Raw genomic sequence first — 25451 nt, forward strand, 5'->3', positions numbered from 1 at the left:
AAACTGCTCATGGAACCGCAATTCTGCTTCACGATTACCTGTTACAGTCTGATCATCTGGAAGTACAGACTGATTAAACAGCGGATTACTGTCCAAGTAAAGAATCCAATTCAGTCTTCTTTCTTGTGCCTATGTACCAGTATTTCCCACAGGAACATAGTCCAACTCAACATCAAAGCCTTCTGCCATGTCCCCGGTCTTGTAGAGAAAAATACAATTAAAATACCAAACAGCAAGAGTTCTGGATAAAGGACAGGCTCCAAAAGAAGACCACCACCAAAATAGAAGTAAATAGAACCTTGTCCACCACGGCTGGATACAAATGCTTTATTTAAAATACCAAAATGTAAGCGCTTTCACAGTCTCTATGACTGCTTCCTCAGACAACTTTAAACTAAAGCACATTCTTTATACAGTTACAAATCAATTAACAAGTAACTGATGACAATTAGGGCATTTAAAATGTCCCTTACACTTTGCTACTAAAAAACATCTAATGCTTAATTTACAACCTTGTTTATTAAAAAACTTTTTTTTAAAAAAATGTATTCACATTTATCTACACATTTTAAAGTACTGTGCATATGTGTGTTAATGTCTGAGTGCTCTAGCTTTTAAGAATGGTTTTCATGACACTGCTTCATTTATACCTGGTGTATCTGCATTACGTTTAATGAATGTTGAAAAGGAGCGGTCCAAATATGGAGCCTTGGGGTACTCCTGTTTGAACAAGGAGCCTTGGGGTACTCCTGTTTGAACAAGGAAGTGTGAGAAAGCCTGCTGCCATCTAAAAGCTTGTTTTCTGCCAGTAAGGTAGGATTGGAACCAGCCAAGAGTAGAAGGAGAGAGGTTTAGGTCTGAGAGTTTGTTAAGAAGGATGGGATGAGACACAGTGTCGAAGGCTTTAGAGAGATCAAGGAATAGACAGGAGACAAGGAGGTTGTTGTCCCTAGCTTCTGCAACCTTTTGAGTAAAGGAAATTAAGGCAGTCGAGGTACTGTGTTTAGGGCAGAAACCATGTTGCGAGGGGGTGAGGAGATTTTCATGAATGAGATAGGACAGTAGTTGAGTATGTATACATTTTTCAAGATTTTTAGACAGCGGTGAGAGAATAGTGATTGGTCTATAGTTAAAGGGTTCAACAGAGTTGCCACCTTTGTGCAAAGGAGTGGTATAGAAGGATTTCCATATTTCTGGTATGGCAGATTCCTGAATGGAGCAGTTGATTAAGATAGATACAGGATATGCAATAGTCAGCAGCAATTTTCAGAAATTGGAGGGGAGTTTATCAGTCGAAGGAGAGCATGGTTTTAGTTTAAGAAGCAGGGATTTGATGTATTTAGTAGAAACAGGTCGCAAGGTAAAAGACTGAGAGACAGAGGAGCACAGAGGTTTAGGGGGAGGTGAGGGTGATGCAGAAGAGTTGGGATGAGCAGAGTTACCAGGAGTTTAGACATGCTGTCTATGAAGTGTTTGTTGAGTAAGTCTGCAGTTTCAGAGGGAGAGTGATAGGGGAAAGGGTTAGGGATGGTAAGGGAACCAGTGTGGAGCAGGAAGTTGATAGAAATCCAGAATTTTTGGGGGTCATTTGGGTGAGAGCTTTAAAATTTAGTGAAATATTGGCATTTATCCAAACTAATACATTTTTACACCACTTCTGAGTTGCTTATAACCTTGGAGAAAGGTGGGAGTTTTAGTGGTTTGCCATTTTTTCCATCTCTTTCATGCATCAAAGCATGAGTAACTTTGGAGAGCCAGAGTGCAAAATTAGATTTGGTTCTGGTTTTGCGAGTTGGGGCAAGAGAGTTTCGGACATCAAGGAAAATGTGGTTGAATTTAGTACCAGCATCACTGAGCAGGAGAGTTTTTAGGAAAGACCAGTTGATGGCAGAGAGTCTATAGTTAATGGCTTCAGGGAAAAAGTTAGTCAGTTTCCTGCAATCTCTGTAGAGCTGGAGCTTAGAGAGCTGTGGAGAGTGCCTTGGAGAATGGCCACTAACAGAGTCAGGGAAGGTAGAAGGGTTACAGTAGTTGTTAGGAGAGTTGGTCAAGATCCAATCAATTGTGGAACCAGTACCATGGTAGTGATCAGTTGTGAGAATCCATACAGGTTTATGAAATGTTGGGATGAGTGATCAATAAGGGAGTTCCAATCTATATTAACATCTCCAAGAATGATGGTTTCACAGGGGATGGAGGTGTTTATCCAGGAGAGTATATGTTCAAGGATAGGGATGTTTTTACCTGGAGGGATAAAGATAGAGGCAACAGCAAACTTCCTATAGTTATTGATGTGGCAGCCTAGGAACAGTAGTTCGGTGGGGGAGAAACTAGGCAGGGTAATGTCTATAGGTGTTAGCGTCAGTGAGACAGAGTACAAGATAGCTACCCCACCGCCTTTTTTGGGTGTCCTATCAGACCTATAGATATTGTATTGAGGTGACAGAAATTCAGAGGAACTGATACGCGGTTATAGCCAGGTTTCCGATAAAGCCAGGATGTGAGGTTTGTGTTGGGCCAACCATGCGTGAAGTTCAGACGTTTTGCTGTTTAGGCTTTGGATGTTCATTGCAGAGACAGAGAGATGTTTGAGGATGTTTTTAGGGGGACAGTAGATGAAGGTGGCGGGGTAGTGGAGAGAGGGGAGGGACCAGGATTAGGATGGATGTCACCAGAAACCAGAAGAGCAAAGACAAGATAGAAAAGGTAAGGGTGGTCAGTAGGGGAATGGGGTACTTGAGTATGAGTGGGTAGGCCATGAGTTTAAATTTAAGACATTGAAAGGGGGAGAGAGAGAAAAAAGTGGGAGCAATAGTTAGTGGAGCTTAGTTATATGTTGGAAGAGGTCCGGGAAAGGTGGGGAAAGAGGAGAAGATATGGATATACACTTGGTAAACGCACTGGGAGCTGTGGTAAGACCAAATGGCGGGACTCTGAACTGACAGTAACCAGCTCCCAGCCACAAAGTGCAGAAATCTTCAGGATCATCTGCTTATCTTGATGCCATAACATGCATCTCAAAGATCGAATGAGCACATCCAATCAACCTTGCTTAAAAACGACAGAATGGACTGAATAGTGACCATTCAGAACTTTGACTGCTTCACAAATGGTTCAGGTTGCTTAGATCCAAAATTGGTCTCAGGTTCCCTTGTCTTCTGTTCCACAAAAAAGAACCTGGATTAAGTCCCAAATCCTCTCTGGTCTGGTAGGACCTCCTGGATAACTCTTTTGTCTAGCAGCTTTTGAATCTCCTGCACTGCAGCTTCTCTCTGACTGGGTGGTTACTTGCGAAGCTTTCTTCTTTTGCTGGAGAAATCTGGAAAAATGGTGTGGAATAACCTCTGGATATTATCTTTAGCACCCAGAACCTTTTGCTATCAAAGCCCAGGCATCTAGGAGCAAAAAAAAGCACTCTCCAATTGCCACCAGAGGGGGCAGTCAGGCAACCCTTCAGAAAGGGTTTATCCAAAAAGGAATCTTAGAAACCTGGGTTTTGTGGGTCTCCCCTGCCATGTGGACATTGTCTTCCATTTGAACCCCCCCCCCCCAAACTTTGGCGAAGTTGTCCCCACATGAATCCTGAACAATTCCCTGGGACTTATAGAATCACATTTTCTTGCTTAATCTTTGATTGAAGGAAAAGGCTTGTTAAGGGGTAGAAAAACATATTCCTACAGCAAACAGGGTCTTTCCTTTCTATTCACTCTAAGAAAGTGTTTCTTTCACAAAAGAGGCAAACAAAGATGTACCATCAAAGGGAACATTGATGAATGAAGGCTTGAAAGCTTCTTCAAAGTCGCATAACTGCATCCAGGCATGTCTCCTAATGGTTATGCCTGAACTAGCAGCTCGTGAGGTACCCTCTCTGTAGCATGGGACATTAACCTCATGGATTCATTGGAAATAGTTAAACAGTGGCCAGCTGTGAAGAGGACCTCTTGTAGTCCTCCACAGACATGGACTCCAAGGACTTGGAGAGATCCTTGGTAAAATCCCACTGCAGTCTTGTGAAGTGCACTAAATAATTCAAGGACCTCAAGGCAAATGTCCCTGAAATAACTATGCACTTTCCAAACCTGTCCAATGTTCCAGACTCTCTACTGGGGGGAAGGACGGAGTAGCTCTGCTTAGTTAGTGCCTTTTTAGTAGCTGTCACCACAACCACTGCACCAACAGGGACTTCTTTGCTCCAATGGGGCCTGTCCTTCAGTGGTGCCAAAGTTTTGTCTGGATGCCAGGGAATTGGTTCAACAGAGTCTAGTTCCTCCCATGTCTAGCAGGAGATTAACTTGATAAGCAAATCCACTGGGGAAGTCACCCAAGACGTAGATGGGCTGGAACCAAAAGCTTCCAGAAAAGCTGACTCCTCTGGGGAGGGAGTATCTGAAGAACATTCATCTTTTTGTTTAAGAATTTTCAGGATGTCTCTGAAGGAAATGTCATTCAATGGAGATCTGGGGGAACCCTTCCACTTCATTGAAGTCAGTATCTTCAGTGAGAAATTCCACAGGGGAATCTAAGTGTCTCCTTTTGCATATTCCCTTTTGAGGAACCTCTTCAATGGGATGATCTGGAGAGGTATCTGAAGAGAGGATAAAAGTTCCTTGATGGGGACTGTTTGTTTACCATCTTTTACAGCCACCTGAGCTACCACCAATTCAAGCAGATGATGCCTCAGTTTAATGCCTTATCCAAAGGACAACAAACTCAGACATGCAGCACTCCCAGTCCTTATGATGAAGTGCAGTGTCAGCTCTAACAAAGGGAGATACTACCAGCACAGATATTTGGAATTTTGTAAATAATTACATCAAAAGCTGACTCCTCTAGGGAGGGAGTATCTGAAGAACATCCATCTTTTTGTTTAAGAATTTTCAGGATGTCTCTGAAGGAGATGTCATTCAGTGGAGATCTGGGGTAACCATTCCCCTTCATTGAAGTCAGTATCTTTAGCGAGAAATTCCACAGGGGAATCTACGTGTCTCCTTTTGCATATTCCCTTTTGGGGAACCTCTTCAATGGGATGATCTGGAGAGGTATCTGAAGAGAGGATAAAAGTTCCTTGATGGGGACTGTTTGTTTACCATCTTTGACAGCCACCTGAGCTACCACCAATTCAAGCAGATGATGCCTCAGTTTAATGTCTTATCCAAAGCACAGCAAACTCAGACATGCAGCACTCCCACTCCTTATGATGAAGTGCAGTGTCAGCTCTAACAAAGGGAGATACTAACAGCACAGATATTTGGAATTTTGTAAATAATTACATGCCATTTGTGAATATCAACATGATGTATGTAAAACGCTTGTGTTACAAATGTATTAAAATTGTATGTCATGTATATCAAATGGCTTGAAGGTATTTGCAAAGTGCTGTTTGAAATGTAACCACATAGTACCCTATTGGAAAAGAACAGAAATGTACATGCACTATTGTAACTGTTTAAATGCATATATTTTAACAGTGGAAACTGGGATACAGGAGAGTAACCTCCCTCCGTCTAATACATTTTAGAAAAACGGCTGAAATTAAATTATTTTATGACTATGCAATAAAAGATGATATATTTCAGTTTCAATGCAGCAAGACGGAGACAAAATGTCTAAACCTAGGGAGCTTTCTGTACTGTCTCTAAGGTGAAATAACTCCTAGTCTTGAAACGTGAAGGGATGTAGTTGTTTTATGACTTCCAGCATCTTCCAAAGACCTGAGGTCTATGTATTTTCACAGGTAGTTGCTAAATACTGCCAGATTCCAACAGTAAGGGTTTCATCTGGTATACTGTCAGATGACAAGAAATTATGTCATTCTGCCAGGTACCCCAGCAGTAATATTTGAGATATTAATTTGAGAGGTCTCTGAGCGAGACACAGCATTCTGTATTTTGTCTTGAACCTGACTAGAACCATTCACATCTGCTTAGCTCTTAAACAAGTTAACTGGGGTACAGTAATTCTCTTAGTTTCAGTCAGGAATATAGTGAAGCATAGTTTAGAATTTTTCTTTATTTATTTGAGACTGTCCTGCAATGTTATTTTAAATATTTCCTGTGATTTTGAACTCTGATGTCACGGTGAACATATAAACAGTACTGTCTTGTTCTTTTATTATTTATGATTAAATATATTTAAACCTTTCACTGTGGCTGATCTTTGTAAGAGATGTTTAAGTTCTGAGAGTACTTGCATATTTACTTGGTGACAGTGTGTAGACCACTCCTAATAGCCTTGCTCTTGGACCAAACTACCATTTGTATTAATATTACACAGTAAGATTGGATAACTTTTGTTAAGGGCCTTAAAGTAGCTGACAAGGAATTGACTGGTGGCAGTAATAACTACCTGATAGTCTTGGCAAAAGGAGGCATAGCTAGGAAACCTGCACGAGCCTTTCCCTGGTGTGTGTGTGTGTGTGTGTGTGTGTGTGTGTGTGTGTGTGTGTGTGCGTGTGTGTGTGCGTGCGTGTGTGTGTGTGTAAACCAAACCTCAAAGAGTGCGTGTGTGTATCAGCTACTTGGGCAGGGACATGAAGCACTGGTTGAACACAGAAAACTGAAAACTCAACTCTATAGCTGTGTCAGTGGGGAGTCTTAATGGAGAAAGAGGGAGAAACAAGCCCCAAACTGACTGTGGTGGTCTCTTTGTGCACTTAAGGGAAATGGCACTCGATGCAAAGAGCTGCATCTGGAAACACTGTGTGTGTACTTGTTATCCTCCTAGTGTACGTCCCCCACTGTTGCCTGTGGTGAGGATTGAGGTTCCTTGATTACTGGTCCAGTGGTGGGGCACCACATCTGCAATCCATCTACCTGGTGTGGGAAAATTACTCACAACCTTCTGCACCAAAGACAAGTGTACTACCAGTTGCATCACCTGTTATGAGCAAGATAATAGTTTTGAAATGCTGAAAGATGTAGTTACAGATGCTCTAACATTAGAATATTATGATGTTAAAAAGCTAGTTGTGTTTTAACTGTTTTTGAAGCTGAGTGGGTACAGATTTGGTTCAATTCAGTGAAACCATACATATGTGTGGATTATTATTTCAACTTTGCTGAAATAATCAGAAAGACAGGCAGTGCATACAATTATGATTAGTGCCTTTGAAGACTATATTCTCAAGGCAGGGGGTACCTGATGTTCTATCATACATGACATCTGACAATGTTCCACAATATATATTAGAAATTCAGAAGGTCTGAGCATGACTGGAACTTCAGACATACAGACTAGTCCACAGTATCCTCAGTCTAACAGATAAACTGGAAAGACCTAGCCTAACAGTGAAGAATCCAAGTAAAAAGTGATGTAACAAAAAAGTACAGTTGTGTACACTTACCATAAATGTAGATGTTCGAGCGTATTCACTGTTGCAGTCCTAACCAATTAGTTATCTGGCTCCCGGTAGCCCTCGATAGGCCAGAATACCAAAGGTAAGTAAAATATAACATCAGCTGTCATCGGTTGTAAAGGACGTCAGGACGTCTGATGCAAAAGGAGGCAGCCGACGTCACTTCCTCAGTCTTTCTTGCCATAACAGTCAGAAGCCCTCAGAAAACAAGGCTTAAACCAAAAGCCACTTTGGCAAATAACACCAGATTTAGCCTGGGTCTTAGGAAAGGAGAACAGGAGAGGACTAAAAGGGGGAAGGAGGGAGGGAAACCAGGACTGCAACAGTGAATACACTCGAACATCTACATTTACGGTAAGTGTACACAACTGTACTATGTTCATCATGTTTCACTGTTGCAGTCCTAACCAATGGGTTGATTACCAAAGTCCAAAGAAAAGGGAGGAGGAACCAACAAAATCAAGGATTGGAAATAATGCCCTGCAGAACAGCAGTGGCAAACCCTGCCCTGACTCCAGAGAACAAAGGCAAATTATAATGCTTTGTGAAAGTGTGACCATAAGACCATGTGGCAGCCTCCAAAATGTCTTTAGTAGGGACACCCCTTAAAAGGCTGCAGACGTGGAAGCTGCTCTAGTTGAGTGGGGTCCTAATCCCTTGAGGAGGAACCTTGCCATGAAAGGAATAACAAAAGGTAATACAATGTGCAGTCCACTTAGAAATGGTTTACTTAGAAATAGCCTTGCCCTGGGCTCCAGGGGCAAAACTGACCAATAACTGTGCTGATTTCCAAAGGTCTTTAGTCCTGTCCAGGTAAAACCTGAGCTGTCTGTGCACATCAAAAGAGTGTAGAATCCTTTCACCTCTATTTCGAGGATTAGGAAAGAAGGTAGGAAGGTGTATGGACTGATTAAGAGTCAGGCTAGAATCCACCTTAGGCATAAAGGAGGGACTGGTTCTGAGAGAGACCTTATCTGCATGAAAAATAAGAAAAGGCTCCACAGCCATCAAAGCCTGCAGCTCCGAAACCCTCCTTGCTGAAGTAATAGCCAAGAGGAAGGCAGTCATCCAAGAGAGAAACTTTAAATCTGCAGTGCAACTGGCTCAAAAGGAGGAAGAGCAGAAATGGCTGAAGCATGGATCTTGACAGAGGAAAAAGAAAGACCAACCTGAAGCAAATCAGCCAGGTATTCCAGGATCAGGGGAAGGTAGGCTGAGAAGTAGATTCCCCTTTAGCCTGCATCCAATGAGAGAAACTTTCCCATTTGCCAGCATAGGATTTCCTAGTGCTAGGCCTCCTGGCCTCCCTCAGCACATCAACCACCTGCTGGGAAAGGGAAGAAGAAAAGGAAGGAGTCATACAATGAGTCACACTGCCAAATGGAGAGACTGAAGATGAGGATGTAGAATGTTTTCCCTTTCCTGAACCAAAAGATCTGGCTTCAGAGGAAGATGCCAAGGAGGAAATTGGGAGAGACTGCGAAACAGTGGATACCAGTGCTGTCTGGGCCAGTCCGGAGCTATGAGATTAGTTCTTGGCCATTCATCCCTGATCTTCAATAATACTCTGGGAAGAAGAGGAAGAGGAGGGAAGGCATAAACTGACAGCAACGTCCAAGGGAAGGACAGAGCATCTACTCTCCAGGCTCTGCTGTGATGCTGTCTGGTGCAAAAAAAGAGGTAGAAGATGGTTGTCCGGGGAGGAGAAAAGATCCACCTGAGGTGTGCCCCAACGTTGAATGATGCTGTAAAAGACTGCTCTGTTCAGCTGCCACTCGTGAGGATCCAGGGTTTGTCTGCTCAACTGATCTGCCAAAACACTGAGCCTTCCTGGAAGAAACTGAGCTAGGAGATGCAGGCCCAGGGATGCTGCTATGGACCAAAAATTCATGCTCTGCCTGCACAGGGGGTAAGAATGAGTCCCTCCCTGCTTGTTGATGTACCACATGACTGCGGTGTTGTCTGTTCTGACAAGCAGTGTCCCTAGAAAAAGAAGATGCTTGAAAGCTAGTAGGGCCTGCTGAACTGCTATCAACTCATTTAGATTTATGTTCAGGTGCATCTGCTGGGCATTCCAATGTCCCTGTATGCATCTGCCATCCAGGAGTGCTCCCCATGCATAGTCCGATGCGCCTGTGATAAGAACTTGCATGGCAGGAGGTGGGCGAAAAGGCATGTTTTTCTTTTGTAGACAGGCTGCTGCCCACCATAGAAACCATCTGTAGACATGGAAGCAGAGGAATCATATCCAGGTCCTGTGTGTTGACACCAGATGTTCTTGAGGTGCCATTGCAATTTCCTCATATGCAGTCTTGCATATGGAATCATGAAGATGCAAGAGGCCATGTATCCCAGAGCTTGCAGGTATTTCCTTGCAGGGAGCTGGGACAGGCTTGCCAAGTCCTTGAAGTAAACTGAAAGAGTTGTCTGCTTCTCCTGGGTGAGATATATCATCTGGTCGGCTGTGTTCAGACTCGCACCCAGGAATGTTATCTCCTTGGATGGTACCATTTTTGATTTTTCCTCAATAAGAGTGTAACCCATGACAGAGAGAAGAGTCTTTACAAATTCTAGATCCTTTAACAGCTGTTTCTGAGAATTTGCTTGAATCAGACAGTCGTCCAAGGATGGGTAAATCTGAATTTTCTTCTGCCTGCAAAAAGCAATGACTGGAGCCAGGCACTTTGTGAAAACTCTGGGAGCAGTAGATAAGCCAAAGGGCAGCTCAGAGAATTGATAATGTTGCCTGCCCACCCTGAAACGAAGGTATTGCCTGCAACTTTCCCTGATAGGGATGTGCAGAGATAAGCTTCTTTGAGATCAAAAGTTACCAGCCAGGAATCCTTTTCTAACATTGGTAGCAACTGATGCAGAGTGAGCATTTTGAACTTTGGAATTACCAAGAAAGAGTTCAGAATGGATATATCTAGGATGGGACGCCAGGTGCCTTCTTTTTTCAGAACTAGGAAAAGTCTGGAATAGAAACCCTGGCCAACCTGCAGAGCAGGAACTGATTCTATTGCTCCCAGAAGAAACAGAGACAAAATTTGTTTTTCTATTTCTGCCCTTTGGTTTGGAGGAGCATCCTGGAATCCTTTGGGAATTGGAAAGGTGTGGAAAGCAAACTAGTGCCCTAGGGATACAGTTCTGAGTACCCATTTGTCATCCGTGATAGTGGCCCAGACATTTGCAAAAAGAGCCAACCTTCCCCCTAAAGGACTCTCCAGGCAGGCAAGAACAGGCAGAAGTTGGATAAAGTCATTGAGAGTGCTTTGATTGATATGCAGGCTTAGAACTTCCAGCCTTGGAAGTGGAAGCCTGCCAATGCTTAGACCTTTGAGGGGTAGCCACCTGCCCCCTAGAAGATATGTAAACTCTACACCTAGAACGGTTCTGTCTGCTGGTATCAGGAAACGTCCAACTCTTAGAAGGGTAATTCCTGCTAAAGTGAGGAGGTTGAACTTGCAGAAAATCCTTAACAGTTTGCATAGACTTGGCCTTATCTTCCATCTTCTTGAGCACTTCTTCTGCTTTAGTGCCAAAAAGATTGCCCATATGCAAAGGTACAGCTAAAAGCTTTGCCTTGACAGGCTCTGGAAGGGGCTGTTCCCTGAGCCAAGTTTGCCTTCTAATAACATATCCAGTAGCTGTAGCCCTGCAGGAGGTTTCTAGAATGTCAAAACCACAATGTAAAGAATGTTTATTGACAAGACTGGTAGAATTCAGCAAATCCTGCATATCCTTACTTTCCACCAAAAGAGGCACACTTGCTATCCTAGACTTAATGGCCTCCAAGGTGTGCTACTGGTACTTCAGCATATGAAAAAGACAATTAGTAGACCTAATAGCAAGAGTGGCAGAGGTATAAACTTTTTTACCCCACCTATCTAGGTTCCTATATTCCCTGTCAGAAGGAACAGGATTTTTAGTAACAGTGGCCTTAACTCCTTTAGGGCCTTGAGAAATGTCCTCCGGATCAGCCAACGGATTCCTGAAAAGAAACAGATAAGAATCAAGAACTCTATAGTACCTGTCAGGTTTCCTGGGAGCAGGAGGAACCAAATTTGGAGTCAAGGAATTTTCCAGAAAAACATCATCAAACATTTCCAACACTTGTGGAATAGCCAGAGGCTTATGCTGAGGCAAATAAAAAAAACTCCCCAATCCTTTTCTTAGATAGGGGATAATCCTGACTTTCCCATTTAAAATGCTCCCTGAGAGTATTCAAAGTATCACCAAAAGAGAAATCTTCTGGAGGAGAGGCAGAAGGGATAGACTCCTCTGCATCTGAATCCTCAAAAGGAATAAAAGCCTGAGAAACTTCCTCTTCATCAGCAGAAATGATAGAAGAATCAGAACCAGAAAAGGACAAAGCCTCAGGAGAAACATCCCTACTCCTTTTAGAAGGAGGAGGCTGTGAACCCCTAATAACAGTCAAAAGGTCATTAGCCATTTTAACCATTTGGGAAGAAACTGGAGCCTGCTTTTTCATAGGCTTACGACCAGAAGATTTACCTGCAAGCCTAAAGGACTCAGGAGGTCTTGCAACCGCCAAAGTTGCAGAAGAGGTCGTTGGTATGAGCTTGCTGTCTGAATGAAGAACGGAGGCCTCGGACACCAACATCAGCTTAGCGGCTCTGGATCCAACCGAAAAAGCGACAGGCAAAAGGTCAGAAGGTGAAATGGAGGCCGGAGGCCTGGGAGACTCTGAAATGGTCTCAACTGAGGCCTGCGGTTGAAAATCTGTGGACTGCAGGGGCTGCAAAGGCACCTCACTGGCTACCGCATGACTGACGACCATTCTAACATCATCCGAGGCCTTAACCTTCTGAAGCCTGTCGTGGTCCTTATCTTTACATTTTTTGGGTATATCCGAAGCCTGAAGACCAACAGACGCCATATCAACAAACTTAGGCCAAACTCCAAAATGTTTAGCTAAAAGCTTAGCCCGACGACGAATAGTACGCGGATTAAAGGAGGCACAGAGATCACAATTAGGAATGTCTTGGTCAAGGCTTAAACAAATAATACAATGGGAATAAAAATCTCTGTGGGGCATCTGCTTTCCACAGGTAAGACAATTATTAACCTTTTCTGACATTCGTTAAGGCAAGAAAAGAAGATCCCCAATGGGGTACTTAACTGTAGTAGACTTCAACACTGTAGTCAGGAACAGAAAATGGTAAACGGCCGACCAGCACTTGTGCAAGAAATGCTTCTACTTCGGGCTCCGCGGCAAGGAAGACTGAGGAAGTGACAGCCCTGAGAATTGTCATCTTCCATTCCTAGAACAAGAACTCTCCACTAAGGGAACTCAAAATCTCAACAACAAACCGCTGATTGGCAAAAGGCCAAAGAGTAGATTATGTATTTCAGTGGCACTGTTGATGCCCGAAAACCAAAATAATATTAAGAACATACTGGAAAGAAATTGGTAGAAGCAGAAACAGCCAATTACAGCAAAACTGTAAGTTACAGGGGCATTATCCCCTTGTTAAAATCACACTTCTGCCTCGGACTGAAACTGAAAATACTGCCACCCACTTAGCTAATCACCTCCCTGTTTGTGACAGCAATAATGACACTCTAACAATCACATCCACCTTGTTAACATCCTCCCACTTTGTGAGATCACAGTAAGTCCCTGCCCAGCTATCACTTTATATCCTATTCCCATTGCAGTTTTGTTTTCCCTGTGTAAACTGCAAGACGTCTCTCTAGTTCCTACATCTTAGTAGAAGACTGGTCCAAGGGCAAAGGTAAAAATACACAATGACAATGCAACAGCAGCAACAACATACCTCATAACCTCTTTGAACAAGAACTCTGGACAAAGGCTACAGCAATAGGAAAAACAATGGCCCAAGCATGGCCACAGTGGTAAAGGGTTAGCATTGCCGCCTCACAGCAAGAGGTTCTCCGGTTCAATCCTCGGCTGGGGTGCCTACTGTGCGGAGTCTGCATGTCCTCCCTGTGGCCGCATGGGTTTTCTCCGGGTGCTCCGGTTTCCTCCCACATCACAAAGAGATGCTGTAGGTGGATTGGACACTCTAAAATTGGCCCTAGGTGAGAGTGCGTGAATGTGTGTGCCTTCTGTGGAAGGTTGGGTGCTGGGCTGGCAACTTGACACCGTAAAACTCCACTGTCAATCATGAGCGGACAGATGATCCGCTGTGGCGACCCCTAACCGGGAAAAGCCGAACGAAGAAGAAGAAGAAGAAATACTACTACAGGAACAACAGAATACTACAAAAGTTAAAGTCTGGAGACAAAGTAAGAATCCAAAAGCTGTGGGAAAATCTACAACCTGAAACTGAAATTATTGGTAAAGCAGCCAAACTAAGACCATACATAACTTACAGGAAAAGATAGTATGCTGTACAAAGAAACAACAGGCATCTGTAAAAGACAAATATGGCACAGTTTCATGACTATGAGCAGTCAGAAGCTTCACAACCAGTCCTTTGACAAGAAAATAGTGACTGTGGAAAATGCAACAGTCAATACCTCCACAGAGATCACACATTTCAAATGAAGCTGCAGTTAATCAAGAACCAGGACAAAAACAAGACCAGATGGCCACTGTAAACAGTAATGATAAATTCTTCAGATATGGTAGACCACTGAAGAAACAAGACAGACAAATGTACAGATTATTACCAAATCAAAAATGAGCTTAAGAACGGAAATCTGCACTTAAAAATATCTCTGAATTTTGACAACAGGTTTTATATTTGATAAAAATAGCTCATAATATTCATTGTAAAATGTTAATTTTAAAATGGTCAATGCAACATAATGAATGCTACTTCATGGACATTTATATAATTTAGACTTAAAGTGGAGGGATATTAGATGACGGTACACACACAAATGCAAGTGAGCTAATTACTGTGATTAGCATGTTATCTGATACACAGAAGTTCCGGACAATTCAGTTTCAATATAGGCCTTAGATGAGTTTCACTATATCTGCTGTCTGACAGGATATTTTATCACAGTTTGTGGTCTCCACACTGGTATTACTTGGCACATGCAGCCACTGACACTGAAAGGTTGTCTGTTGTTGGCTGAAACCATTCAAATACTGTCAGCTCTTTTTAGCTGCTAGTACACATGCATTAACAATATTCAGGTCTATTTTAATAACTTGGTAAAAATGACAAACTGCTTGACCACACTATCCCACTTACCATCACCATGTTGCACAGCACATAAACATACACCTTGTTAGGAAACCGTTCCTGCAGGCAACAGAACCTCCTGCAGTCCCTGATGTGGTGCTTTTGATCAGAAAATACTGACTGCTAAATACCCATCTCATAGGGTGCAATAACGGAATAAAGGGAATACATATTTTCTCTCTGCTCCAGGTTTGAACAAACTCAAGAGTTTAGCTACTTAGTCACTGAGTGCTGGGGTAAGTTTCCTTTTTTTTCTATGACAACAAAACAGAGACGCTTAACAGTTTTTCACTACTGAGCTTGTCAATGAACTATCAAAGTATGTCTTAATATGACCCTGATACCCAACATTTGTTCTGTAGCCTTTTATGCCTTTACTATAGTATCCATCCAGTCCCTTGGCTACCTGACATATAGTTCTGTTAAGTCATTCTGGAGTAGAACAAACCATTTTCCACTCATAAGTTCATCTTTCTCTCTGTCTTAAAAGTTGCTGTTCAGAAGAACAGTAAAATAATATCAATCACACACATATATCATACCTCTCAAACTCTTAGCAAAAGAAATCGAGACAAAGCCAAAAATATTGGGGGAACAAAGGTGTAAAATGGGAACAAATTTTAAATATTGCTCTTATAAACTTAGAAAGTTGACAAAGTAACAGATTTTGAATTAGCATGCATTTTCCAAAAGGAATGAAATCTGAAACTCAAATGTCTGTCATTAATTAGTGAATTCAGTGCTCAATTTGACAAAAAAAAAAAAAACTAATTTTGGACAGCTGAGAGGTATGACACGCATAAAGACATCGATATACAGATCTATACTATATATAAAAAACACTGAAAACAGGTAATCCAGAAAGCTCAAGTCAGGTCTGGTATCCTACATGTGACCCAGGAGGGAAAGGACTAACAAGAATCAGAGTACAAGGGATTAGTTCAGATAAAATTACTTTAGTTAGCAGATCTAGAAGACTCTGTCTCTCTGATGCCCTCCCTCTGGGAGGAATACAGATACCTAGTTGAAGTTTCAAGTAGTTTATTCAGTTAAGTAGGTAGATGGATGAGTCTTCCTCTTGCTAAAGTTTCGAGTAATGTATTTTGTTAAGTAGGTAAACAGATGAGTGTTCTAATAGAAAACTTAGTTTCAAATAGCACAGGAACATTCATCCATCTGCTTATTTAACTGAATAAACTACTTGAAACCTCAACAAGGCATTTTTGCACCTCTGACACAGAATGGATTAGACAGAGTCTCCTAGATCTGCTAGCTAAAGTGATTTTACCAGGACTAATCCTCTGTATTATACATAAAACATTGGGGATGAGACTTATATAGTATGATGTGTCAAGTTCAGGTCTGATGAAGTTCTGTGTTACAGAACGAAAGTGCTTACCGGCTTTCAAGTGTTGTTTTGTGGAATAAACAATTTGTGCTTTTTTGGACATTTGACTCATTCATTGAGAAAAAATAAGGATGTAGCAGAGCCTTCCTGTATCCTTGATTGCTTTTTTGAGCTTTTGCAACAATACCAAATCCATGCATTAAGGCGTAACAGAAATTAGGATATTAGCATTTCTTTATACAATGGGTTATAAAAATTGTCATATTTTTAACATTTCTGGTCAAAAGACACACAGCGAAAGTATTGCACATGCCAAATCAACAATTTATTTTATTTATTTTCAATTTGTTCACAGGGTAGATGGGCTGGCCTGTTGACCCTTTTCAGCCATGACCTGGGTACAGAGATAGTCAATTTACAGTAAGAGAAGTCCAAGCAAGTTAAATTACATACTATACCATAAACAAGAGAAATACAAACAATGTAAACATACTAGGAAAATGTGTACACTTGAATTAATATATACAGTTACACAATAGTGGGATACAGAAAAAAACATAAGGTACAGGGTTTATAACGAGCACAAATTTAGAAAACTACTTCTATGAAAAGGTAAGAGAATAACTGGTTATAGTAGCATATTTGAAAATGTGTTTTTGAACAAATCAAAGTGACACAACTGCTTAAGACCAGGGTCAAAACAAGGTTCAACGGGGGGAGCAATAAAACAGCATGTAAAGATACTTTAAACAAATACGGTGCATTACCATGTTGCCATGATTAATGGCAGCCCTATGCTAACTAAATGGTACTGAAAGGTATCGAATGAAAGCGGACATCACTGCTGATAAATTTGCCACTGCCACATGAACTCTGTTTATTACATTTGCATAGATACAACAATTAGTTCTCTAAGCTAGTTATGTTTGCAGTACTCATATGTGTCGACATTTTTAAAAGAACATGGCAAATTGTTGAGTAATATCTGTTGCTTAAACTAATATTTTAATTGACAAAATCTACTGCAAATGGCAAGTATTCAAGTTATATAGTCACTATGAAGCTGCAACACTTCTGCAAAATTGTAGAAAACAAAAAATCGGGGGGTTGCCAGTTATAAGACTATGATACAATTTGTCAGTGCTATAACCATTGTGAAGCTCTGTGTTTACTGAACAACAATCATATTTATAATTTTTGACCATCTGATATGGCTCAAGAGTTATGAACTTTTTTAATTTCACAGATACACTTCCAGAAACACTGATGTTAGAAAATGATTTTCTGAAAAGCATCTCAAGATGCAGTGTTGTTCCATGGGGAAAATTAATATACTACTTTCATATGATCCTGTGAAAGGAATGAGTTAAAGCACAGTCCAACTACCTTCTGATTACAGCTATGCTAGGCAACAATGTAATAAATAAAAGAAAAAAAAATCCTTTTTTTAATCTAAAGCACAGTTCCAATACATTCAGATAATATGAATGTATATTTGGCAAAGCTTGCATGCAGTTAAAACTCAGTCTACTGAAATAACCTTGTTAAATTGTAGAATACCTTTTTAAGCTGTTGCTCCTTTAACAATTTCACAGTTTTAGCAGGTTCTGATATCTGATTTCTGTAGTTTTCACAGATATTAATTCTTGATTGAGCCACCTGTACCGTCCCTTCTAGGAATGCCTTCCATACTGCATACATATTCCTGAAACATAAACCAAGATATTATTAAAAATATATATTTTTTTCAGATATGCCTTAAGACTAAGAGCACTACTACACACTCACATTAACAGAATCCCAAAGAAGTTTTTTTTTTTAATTTCTCTGCACTTTTACATTTTATTATTTTGGACTATGTTTTGTTTCCAATACTTCCTGCCAACTTTCACATTCAAGTTCCTAGGTATCTCAAAGATTCTGTGAATTCTTCACCCACATAAAATAACTTCTCATGTCACCCTACGCCCTGCACGCATCTCATCGGCACCCCAAACTTCAAACAATATACAAAACAGGAACAAACATTATACAAAGATGTACATGATATGCACTTGCCTGACATTTCGGGAACTCCAGTATCAGCTGCTGAATTGTACGTCTGTCCAAACACAGAGAGAATAGCAAATACCAATACACAAGACTTGGCTACAGATCTTCTGATAAGGTGACTATAATTGTTATACCTGATATCCGTGATCTTCCTCAGTCAAGTCACTACCTGTAAAACCTCAAGCAGTACTTATTTATTTAGATTTTCATGTATTAATCTTTGTTATACAAGTTAAGTGCACTGTCCCAAAGACCCCTTTCAGCCATGACCTGAACCACTCAGTAATAACAACTTTACAAGTAGCAGTCAAAATATACAGATAGTAAACATCATAACTATTTTCAGTCTATACATATATCATAGTAAATACCAAACGGGCAAAAAAACAAACTTTAAAATGAAACAAAAGGACGAAAACTGAGGAACGGCACCCAAAAGAAGTAATAAACAAAGTATTTATTAAGCGCTTTTCGTTTGACAAAGCAGCAGACATTAAAAATCACGTGTAACAAGTGCTTAAATACAAAAGCAATTAACCACACTTTTAATTAGTAAAAACATTTAAAGGGGAATAATCATTTAAAATATTTTCAAGCACCACTCACTAACTAATAAAACCCTCATAATTACTAATCAAACTTAAACTAGTATTACTATAAAAATGACATTATATTACTGTAACTAAACACATTATAATGAGATAAAATATAGTGTATGGCAGACTGAGTAACTAAGCCTTAGAGTGTCATCTGGTAAGACTTTTGAGCTTTAGGATGTTACTAATTGAGCAACCTTCATTCAACCCTGTTGTGTTAGGTTGTGTTGTGTTGTTGTGTTAGGTCGAAAATTGCTGGTATCTTCAGTTGGTACATTGTTCAATTCTAACTCCATAAAGTCAACTACACTGGAAGAATCCACAGTCTCAGATAGTACATAAAAACCAGTCAAGTCAGGTGAATGGACAGGACTAATAAAGTCTATTAAACAGTCTGCACAAGGCAACAAGTCCTCAGTTATCTGGACTTCTGTTTCTTTTTCTGGTTGTAATAACTTGTCTGATGCTTGGGTCTTGCTCCTACAAAATTAGGGTCATGTGATCTCAAATTATAGTGACCCGACCTATAGTTATCCTGTTGGGCCTCACTCGATCTTACTTCAGGATGTGGTGTTTCATCCAGACAGGTATCAGGCGGGGTAGAAGTGTCTAAAACCTGATTATCACCCATATTAGGTGAATTACCTCTATTCACAGGAAGAGAGTGAACTACTCTAGGTGGCCCTTGCCAGACTTGCGCTGAGGACGGCCTTGGATATGCTGTCCCTTCATTGTACGCTTTAGTGTCTCTGTCCAGTTTTTTAGTTTTATTGATCCTAAGTTTATTAAGGTACTGATCAATGCTGGAGAAAATCCTGCTGTACTCGTATTTATAGCGAAAAAATTCTGTATCAAGTCTAATTTGTTCATCCAAATCACAGACTTGCTTATTTAACATATCCACCGCTAAGGAGTAGTGTTTGATCATCAAATCTAACAATTTAAATCCTTGACGGTCGAACAAAGCAAGTAGCTCATTGTGAAAAAGTGAATTCGCTAATAATCCAGTAGGGTATTGGTAATGTCTTAAGCCCTTAGGGACAATTCTGAGCTTAAGACATTCCTGGAAGTAGGAAATTTCCAACTGTGTTTTTTTTAATTTCACAAGTATACTATCCAAAGTCTTGAGTTTAGACAAAATATTAATCTGCTCATTATCAGTACTAATATTATGTTGTACTGAATTAGACCCTGGTGTGGAAAAGGTGAACTTGTCAGCCAACCAGTTATTAATATTAAAACTCAAACCATTATTTACTGTGTTGGAGTCTTGTACTGTCATCAACGGTACATGAGAAACTGTAGAAACGGATGGAATGGCAGTTGTAGAGGCAGTGGTAATGTTCGGGATGACTGGCGCTCTGTTGTCTCTCCGTAAACTTTCCATGTGGTCGACTGCTGTTACTTGGACCTGTCGGTTGAGTAGCTCTGATGTTCCACTGGCCGGAATACTCCTCTGCCCTGGTTCGACACTTTGCTGATGAGGAAGTGGAGGTACAGTCAACCCTTTTACTCTATCCGTGTCTGTCACCAGATGTTCATTAAAAGAACGAAAATCTGATGTGAGTGGCACTTTACCCACGCTATGCTGGCGTACTAAGTTGTCCAGCCGCGCCATAAGAGAGTCCAGGCGCAACAATAGCGTGTTCAGAACGTTGTTATTCTCTAGTTCAAAAGACTTCGATTTTGAAGTATCACAAGAACCTTCACTATTTTGTAAAATTACAGGTGTGTTGTTAAAAAGGGTGCCTGTATCATCAGTGTCCAGTCCAGACGCCATTATTACAAACTAAATACTAAACGGGCAAAAAAACAAACTGTAAAATGAAACAAAAGGACGAAAACTGAGGAACGGCATCCAAAAGAAGTAATAAACAAAGTATTTATTAAGCGCTTTTCGTTTGACAAAGTAGCAAACTTCTTCAGACATTAAAAATCATGTGTAACATGTGCTTAAATACAAAATCAATTAACCACACTTTTAATTAGTAAAAACATTTAAAGGGGAATAATCATTTAAAATATTTTCAAGCACCACGCACTAACTAATAAAACCCTCATAATTCCTAATCAAACCTAAACTAGTATTACTATACAAATGACATTATATTACTGTAACTAAACAAATTATAATGAGATAAAATATAGTGTATGACAGACTGAGTAACTAAGCCTTAGAGTGTCATCTGGTAAGACTTTTGAGCTTTAGGATGCTACTAATTGAGCAACCTTCATTCAACCCTGGTGTATTGTAGGCATTCAGCCTAATCTGACAATTTAACTCTAATTCTTCCAACTAGTAATTATGAGGGTTTTATTAGTTAGTGAGTGGTGCTTGAAAATATTTTAAATGATTATTCCTGTTCAAGTTACTTTATATCATATTCTTGACCCAAATTTATATTTTCTTGGTGCTGCAGCTTTCTTGTTAAAATATTGCTTTTGCACATTTATCAAGACCAAATGCCAGTCGTATATTGTCCGCAAAAGTTTTAATCATTTGTAGCTGTGTTTTCAGCTGCTTGCCTAGTCAGCTGTACAACTTTAAATCATCAACAAAAAGTAGAAACGTGTCTAAACAAGGTTGGTTGCTAGAAGTTAAATTATAACCATGATATAGTCTATTAAATAATAGTTTAATGAGTTGAAGACATTACAAAATAACAGTAGTGACAAAAGAATCAACCTGGATTATCCCCTTTGTATTTTTATCCCTGGAGTATATCCTTCTTTGGATTTTTATTCCTGGGATAATAATTCACCCATTATCATGACAGAGTTGTAAAGTGGTTTACATCTATTTCAAAAGTCATCACTATGCAACTGACCAAAGTAGGATGTGTCTTACACATCTGAAACCATTCTGTAAGCCATAATCCAAAATCCATGAATGCAGGATGCTTTTTTATCAATCTTTTCACACCATACTTATGTTCCAAACATTTTCAAAGCTCTGAAGTATAGCAGTAACATTAAATGATATTTTGTGCCTTACACATTTCTTTTGTTGCTTTTTTGTTCTTAAGCCATTATTTTTTTATAAGTGACTATATACCTTGTCTTCTTGCTGTTCAGGATAAGTCAATGGATAATGAACCAGTTTCAAAGTAGACTGAACCCGTTTTTTAACATGTCCGGTAGGGTACTGAAAGGTTGAGGCATTATTATACCATCAGCATAAAGTGTACAACTGAGAGTTGGTAAGCTAACTGACAAGTTGTTTTTGACTATGAGAAAAGAATTAAAGGCCCCAGAAATAAGCTTTGAGGGACTCTAGCATGTAGTGTTCCACTGAATGAGGAACTGTTTCCAGAAAAAAAGGTGTAGGTTCTGTTAGTCAAAAGTGAAGTGAACCATCTAAAGTTAGGGTCACGAAATCCATGCTGGGTCAGTATCTTAAGTAACTGTGACTGATTTATCAATTTAAATGCCCTTTTAGCACAACATCCTCCTTCTATTGCTTCATAAATGTGACTTGTAAATGCCTAGATAACTGTCACATTATTAGAACCAGGAATTAAACCATGCTGCTTATTATTAAGGGGGGGCATATGTAATGACATTATCAAATATACCAAACGAAAGCTGGTGCCTGGACCCAAAACAACTGTTCTCAAAGTATCCAATAAAAAAATGCCAAACTTTTAAAATCTGAATGCTTTAATGGTATAAAAACAAGCACTTTCGTTTAAAACAGTATTAAACTTCATCAGACATAGTACTGAACACATTTCCTCTAAGTACTTCCTACTTGCATTTCATTGGTTATGCTCCTGCTTACTTCAACACCACAAGGTCCTGTTTTAAAGTTGAAGTGTCGTTATTACATATAGTACTGTTATTACTGTTTTTCAAAGACATAGCACCTTATACAGAATTGTGTTAAAGAAAATAAGCCAACGTTATTGGCTTTAAACTATTTTCTACCTCTCCAATGCCTTTAACTTTAGAACTGCGGTAACTAAACTAAGATCATTGTCACCTGGCCAGCTGTCAGCTTGCAATGAACTTGCCATTTCAACTCTTTTAACTCTAAGCAAACACCCCATGCCTTCCTGTCATCAATACAAACTTGATCAATGACCATAAACTTAAACTGATGTCCTACTTGGTCACTAATATGTTTAGCCAAGGTGTTGTTTACATTATTCTTTCTAATACCATATTCATGATAATAAATTCTCTGGCAAAACCGCCTTTCCATTTTGCCAATGTAGAATACTGAGCATGCATCACAGATAGCAATATATACCACTGCTTTTGATTTACAATTATATTTCCCTTTTATCTGACATGTTTTATTTATCGCCGTGGTGGTACAGCGGTAGAGTTGTTGCCTCACAGCAAGAGGTTCTCCTGTTCAATTCTCGGCTGGAGTGCCTTCTATGTGGAGTCTGCATGTCCTTCCCGCAGTCGAATGGCCTCCGAAAGATATGTGTGAATGGGCGTGCCTTCGCTGAAGGTTGGGCATCGGGCTGGCAACTCGGCACCATAAAAATCGACTGCCAATCATTAGCAGACTGGAGTTCCACTGTAGCGACCCCTAACCGGGAAAAGCCGAAAAGACAAACATCTCATATGTTTTATTTCTTACAGTAAACCTGTCTCCTATCTTTATTTTGTGGAACCAAGCGCATGCTCCACGTTTAGTTGTACCATGTTTTGGTTTGTTTGATATTATCAATCAGTGGATCTGTGTGTGTGTGTGTGTGTGTGTGTGTGTGTGTGTGTGTGTGTGTGTGTGTGTGTGTGTGTGTGTGTGTGTGTGTGTGTGTGTATGAGATGGTGAAATGATTTCAACTGTAATGTCAGGTCCCTGTAGTTTAGGATAAGTTAAATATGTGGGACAGGGATCTAGCAATGACAAAAAAACTCATTTTATAAAGCTTTGGTTATAAAAGGTATCAAGCTGAGAGGCTGAGTTTCTTGTCACATCTGTTTGTTTGAAAGCTTTCTTCATGTTCACCTGCTTTCCTGAACAGACTTTAAACTGGAATGAGGGAGTCACTTCTGGGAATAAAGATTAAATGGGTTTTACAGGGGTGGGCAAGGGGCTTTTTTTTTTTGCATTAAACGTCCTGGAAATCAGGAAACCACCAAAAGGCAAAAAGCACAGAAGGCCAAATCTTGTGATATCAAAGTTGCAAACATCACCCCTGGAGTGGGGTCCAAGTAATGATGCATAGTGTGGGCATGAACCAGTGACCAAGTGGCAATAATGGAAATGTCTAGTGGACCAGAGCGGACAGGCAAGCCTGTCAATATGGAAATTCAAGTCCTAAGATGGACAGACATTGTTTTTTTTTAATGTGAGCACAGGTTCATAACCGCTTAAAAGAATACCTGACTAGTCAGTGATGAGCCACAGACCTGCACTCTATAACATCATGAGCAGAATTGCTGAAGATGGGCACTGACTGTGGAAAAACTGAGATCCAAATCATGCTGGTATCAGAGAGGTTAGAACAACTTGTAGACTGGGGGCATAAGACAATTTTCAAGACAGTGAGTGAACAGCAGAGAGACTGACAATATGTGACTATTCTCAAAGAGGTATTTAATCAAACTAAACTCACTAAAAGGTGTATTACACCATACACAGACTCCTACAGCTAGATCATCAGCATTTAAAGCTACAAACTCACTATACTAATTCCTGTTTACAATGTAAAATATACTATGTTACAATGGCCATTCTAAATTAATCTTAACTCTATACAAAACAACAAATGGGCATATATTAAAGAAAATGCTTTTGTACACACTCAAAATTTATTTTAATAAACAAGTTTCAGTCCTTAGTATTATGTTCCATTCTCTGCCTGGTTTCTTCTGTGACCTTCCTAATCTTCAATACTTAGGAAGAACATTCTCTCTGGACATTCCTTTGGAGATTTATATAGTCTGTCTGACATTTTTGGTGCAGGAGCTTCTGTGTCAAGATGAGAGCTGTTAACCTGTGTCACATTATTAAATACACTAAATATAGGAGGGGGCTCACCATTTGGAGTCTGGTTACTTCATTATCTGCATACAGTATTTTCTTTCTGGGAGGGAGTGAGGGGGTCTCTATCAGAATGAGCCAGTTACAGAATTTCCCCATGTAAATTATAGTTTCCAAGAATGTAATGATCTCCTGACAGGAGGAAAAACACCTGACAGGATAATGTGGTCTCATGATTCAAGCTGATGTATTTATAAAATTCAATTTGTGTCATATAACAATTCTCTTATTTGTAAGATGAGATATGCTTACTTTTCCACCCAGAAACCTTTGGTTGTACTGGCACAGATTTGCATATTTTATTTTTAAATCCAGGTGATTATTGGTTTGGACAGCAGACCAATGCAGGTCCCTGTTGATGTTTTGCTGTCATTTGGATGACATTAAAGTACTAGGCAAAAAAGTTAATAATTAAATTGATAAAACAGGGACAGCCAGTGCACAGTGCATAAACTTGACACCAGAACTTAAGACTGACCTCCAAGCCTCACAAAGCCACAAACGAGAGAAAAAAAGACAAAATTAAAAAAACACCAAAAGGCTGCTGTTCCAAGTTTAATACAATTCAAAGAAGAATACACACAAAACTCTAGCGCCTCAGGTATATAGCCTTCAAAAAGTATAAACTTACAAACATAAGCAATTACATCCCTGGTTGAATAAAATAAAATAACTTTACTGACCAAATGCTAGTTAAGCACTTTCGTCCTCAAGGGACTTCATCAGAACTGGACATAAGCCTTCCCCCACATCATTAAATGAGGGCAAAAGTGTTTAACTGGTAGTTATTGCATTTGGTCAATAAAGTTATTTTATCTCTCTTCCCAATCTTTTATGATCTCATCTGATTGACTCTTATAGTTACTGTGCAATATTTTACATGCACTACTAATTATCCTTTTTTTAACAGTAG

General features: G+C 40.0%; 1 protein-coding gene across 1 annotated transcript in view; it reads right to left on the minus strand.

The window, feature by feature from the left end:
- FCHSD2 (FCH and double SH3 domains 2) overlaps nt 1-25451 on the minus strand; it is a 3469714-nt gene that overhangs the window by 2130079 nt on the left and 1314184 nt on the right. Inside the window, exon 5 of the mRNA XM_044071145.1 lies at nt 17447-17591. Within this exon, the coding sequence (XP_043927080.1) occupies nt 17447-17591 (145 nt within the window). The remainder of the gene's footprint in view (nt 1-17446; nt 17592-25451) is intronic.

This window comes from Protopterus annectens, chromosome 5.part0 (assembly GCF_019279795.1).
Source record: "Protopterus annectens isolate FY-2018-M chromosome 5.part0, PAN1.0, whole genome shotgun sequence".
Classification (NCBI taxonomy): domain Eukaryota; kingdom Metazoa; phylum Chordata; order Ceratodontiformes; family Protopteridae; genus Protopterus; species Protopterus annectens.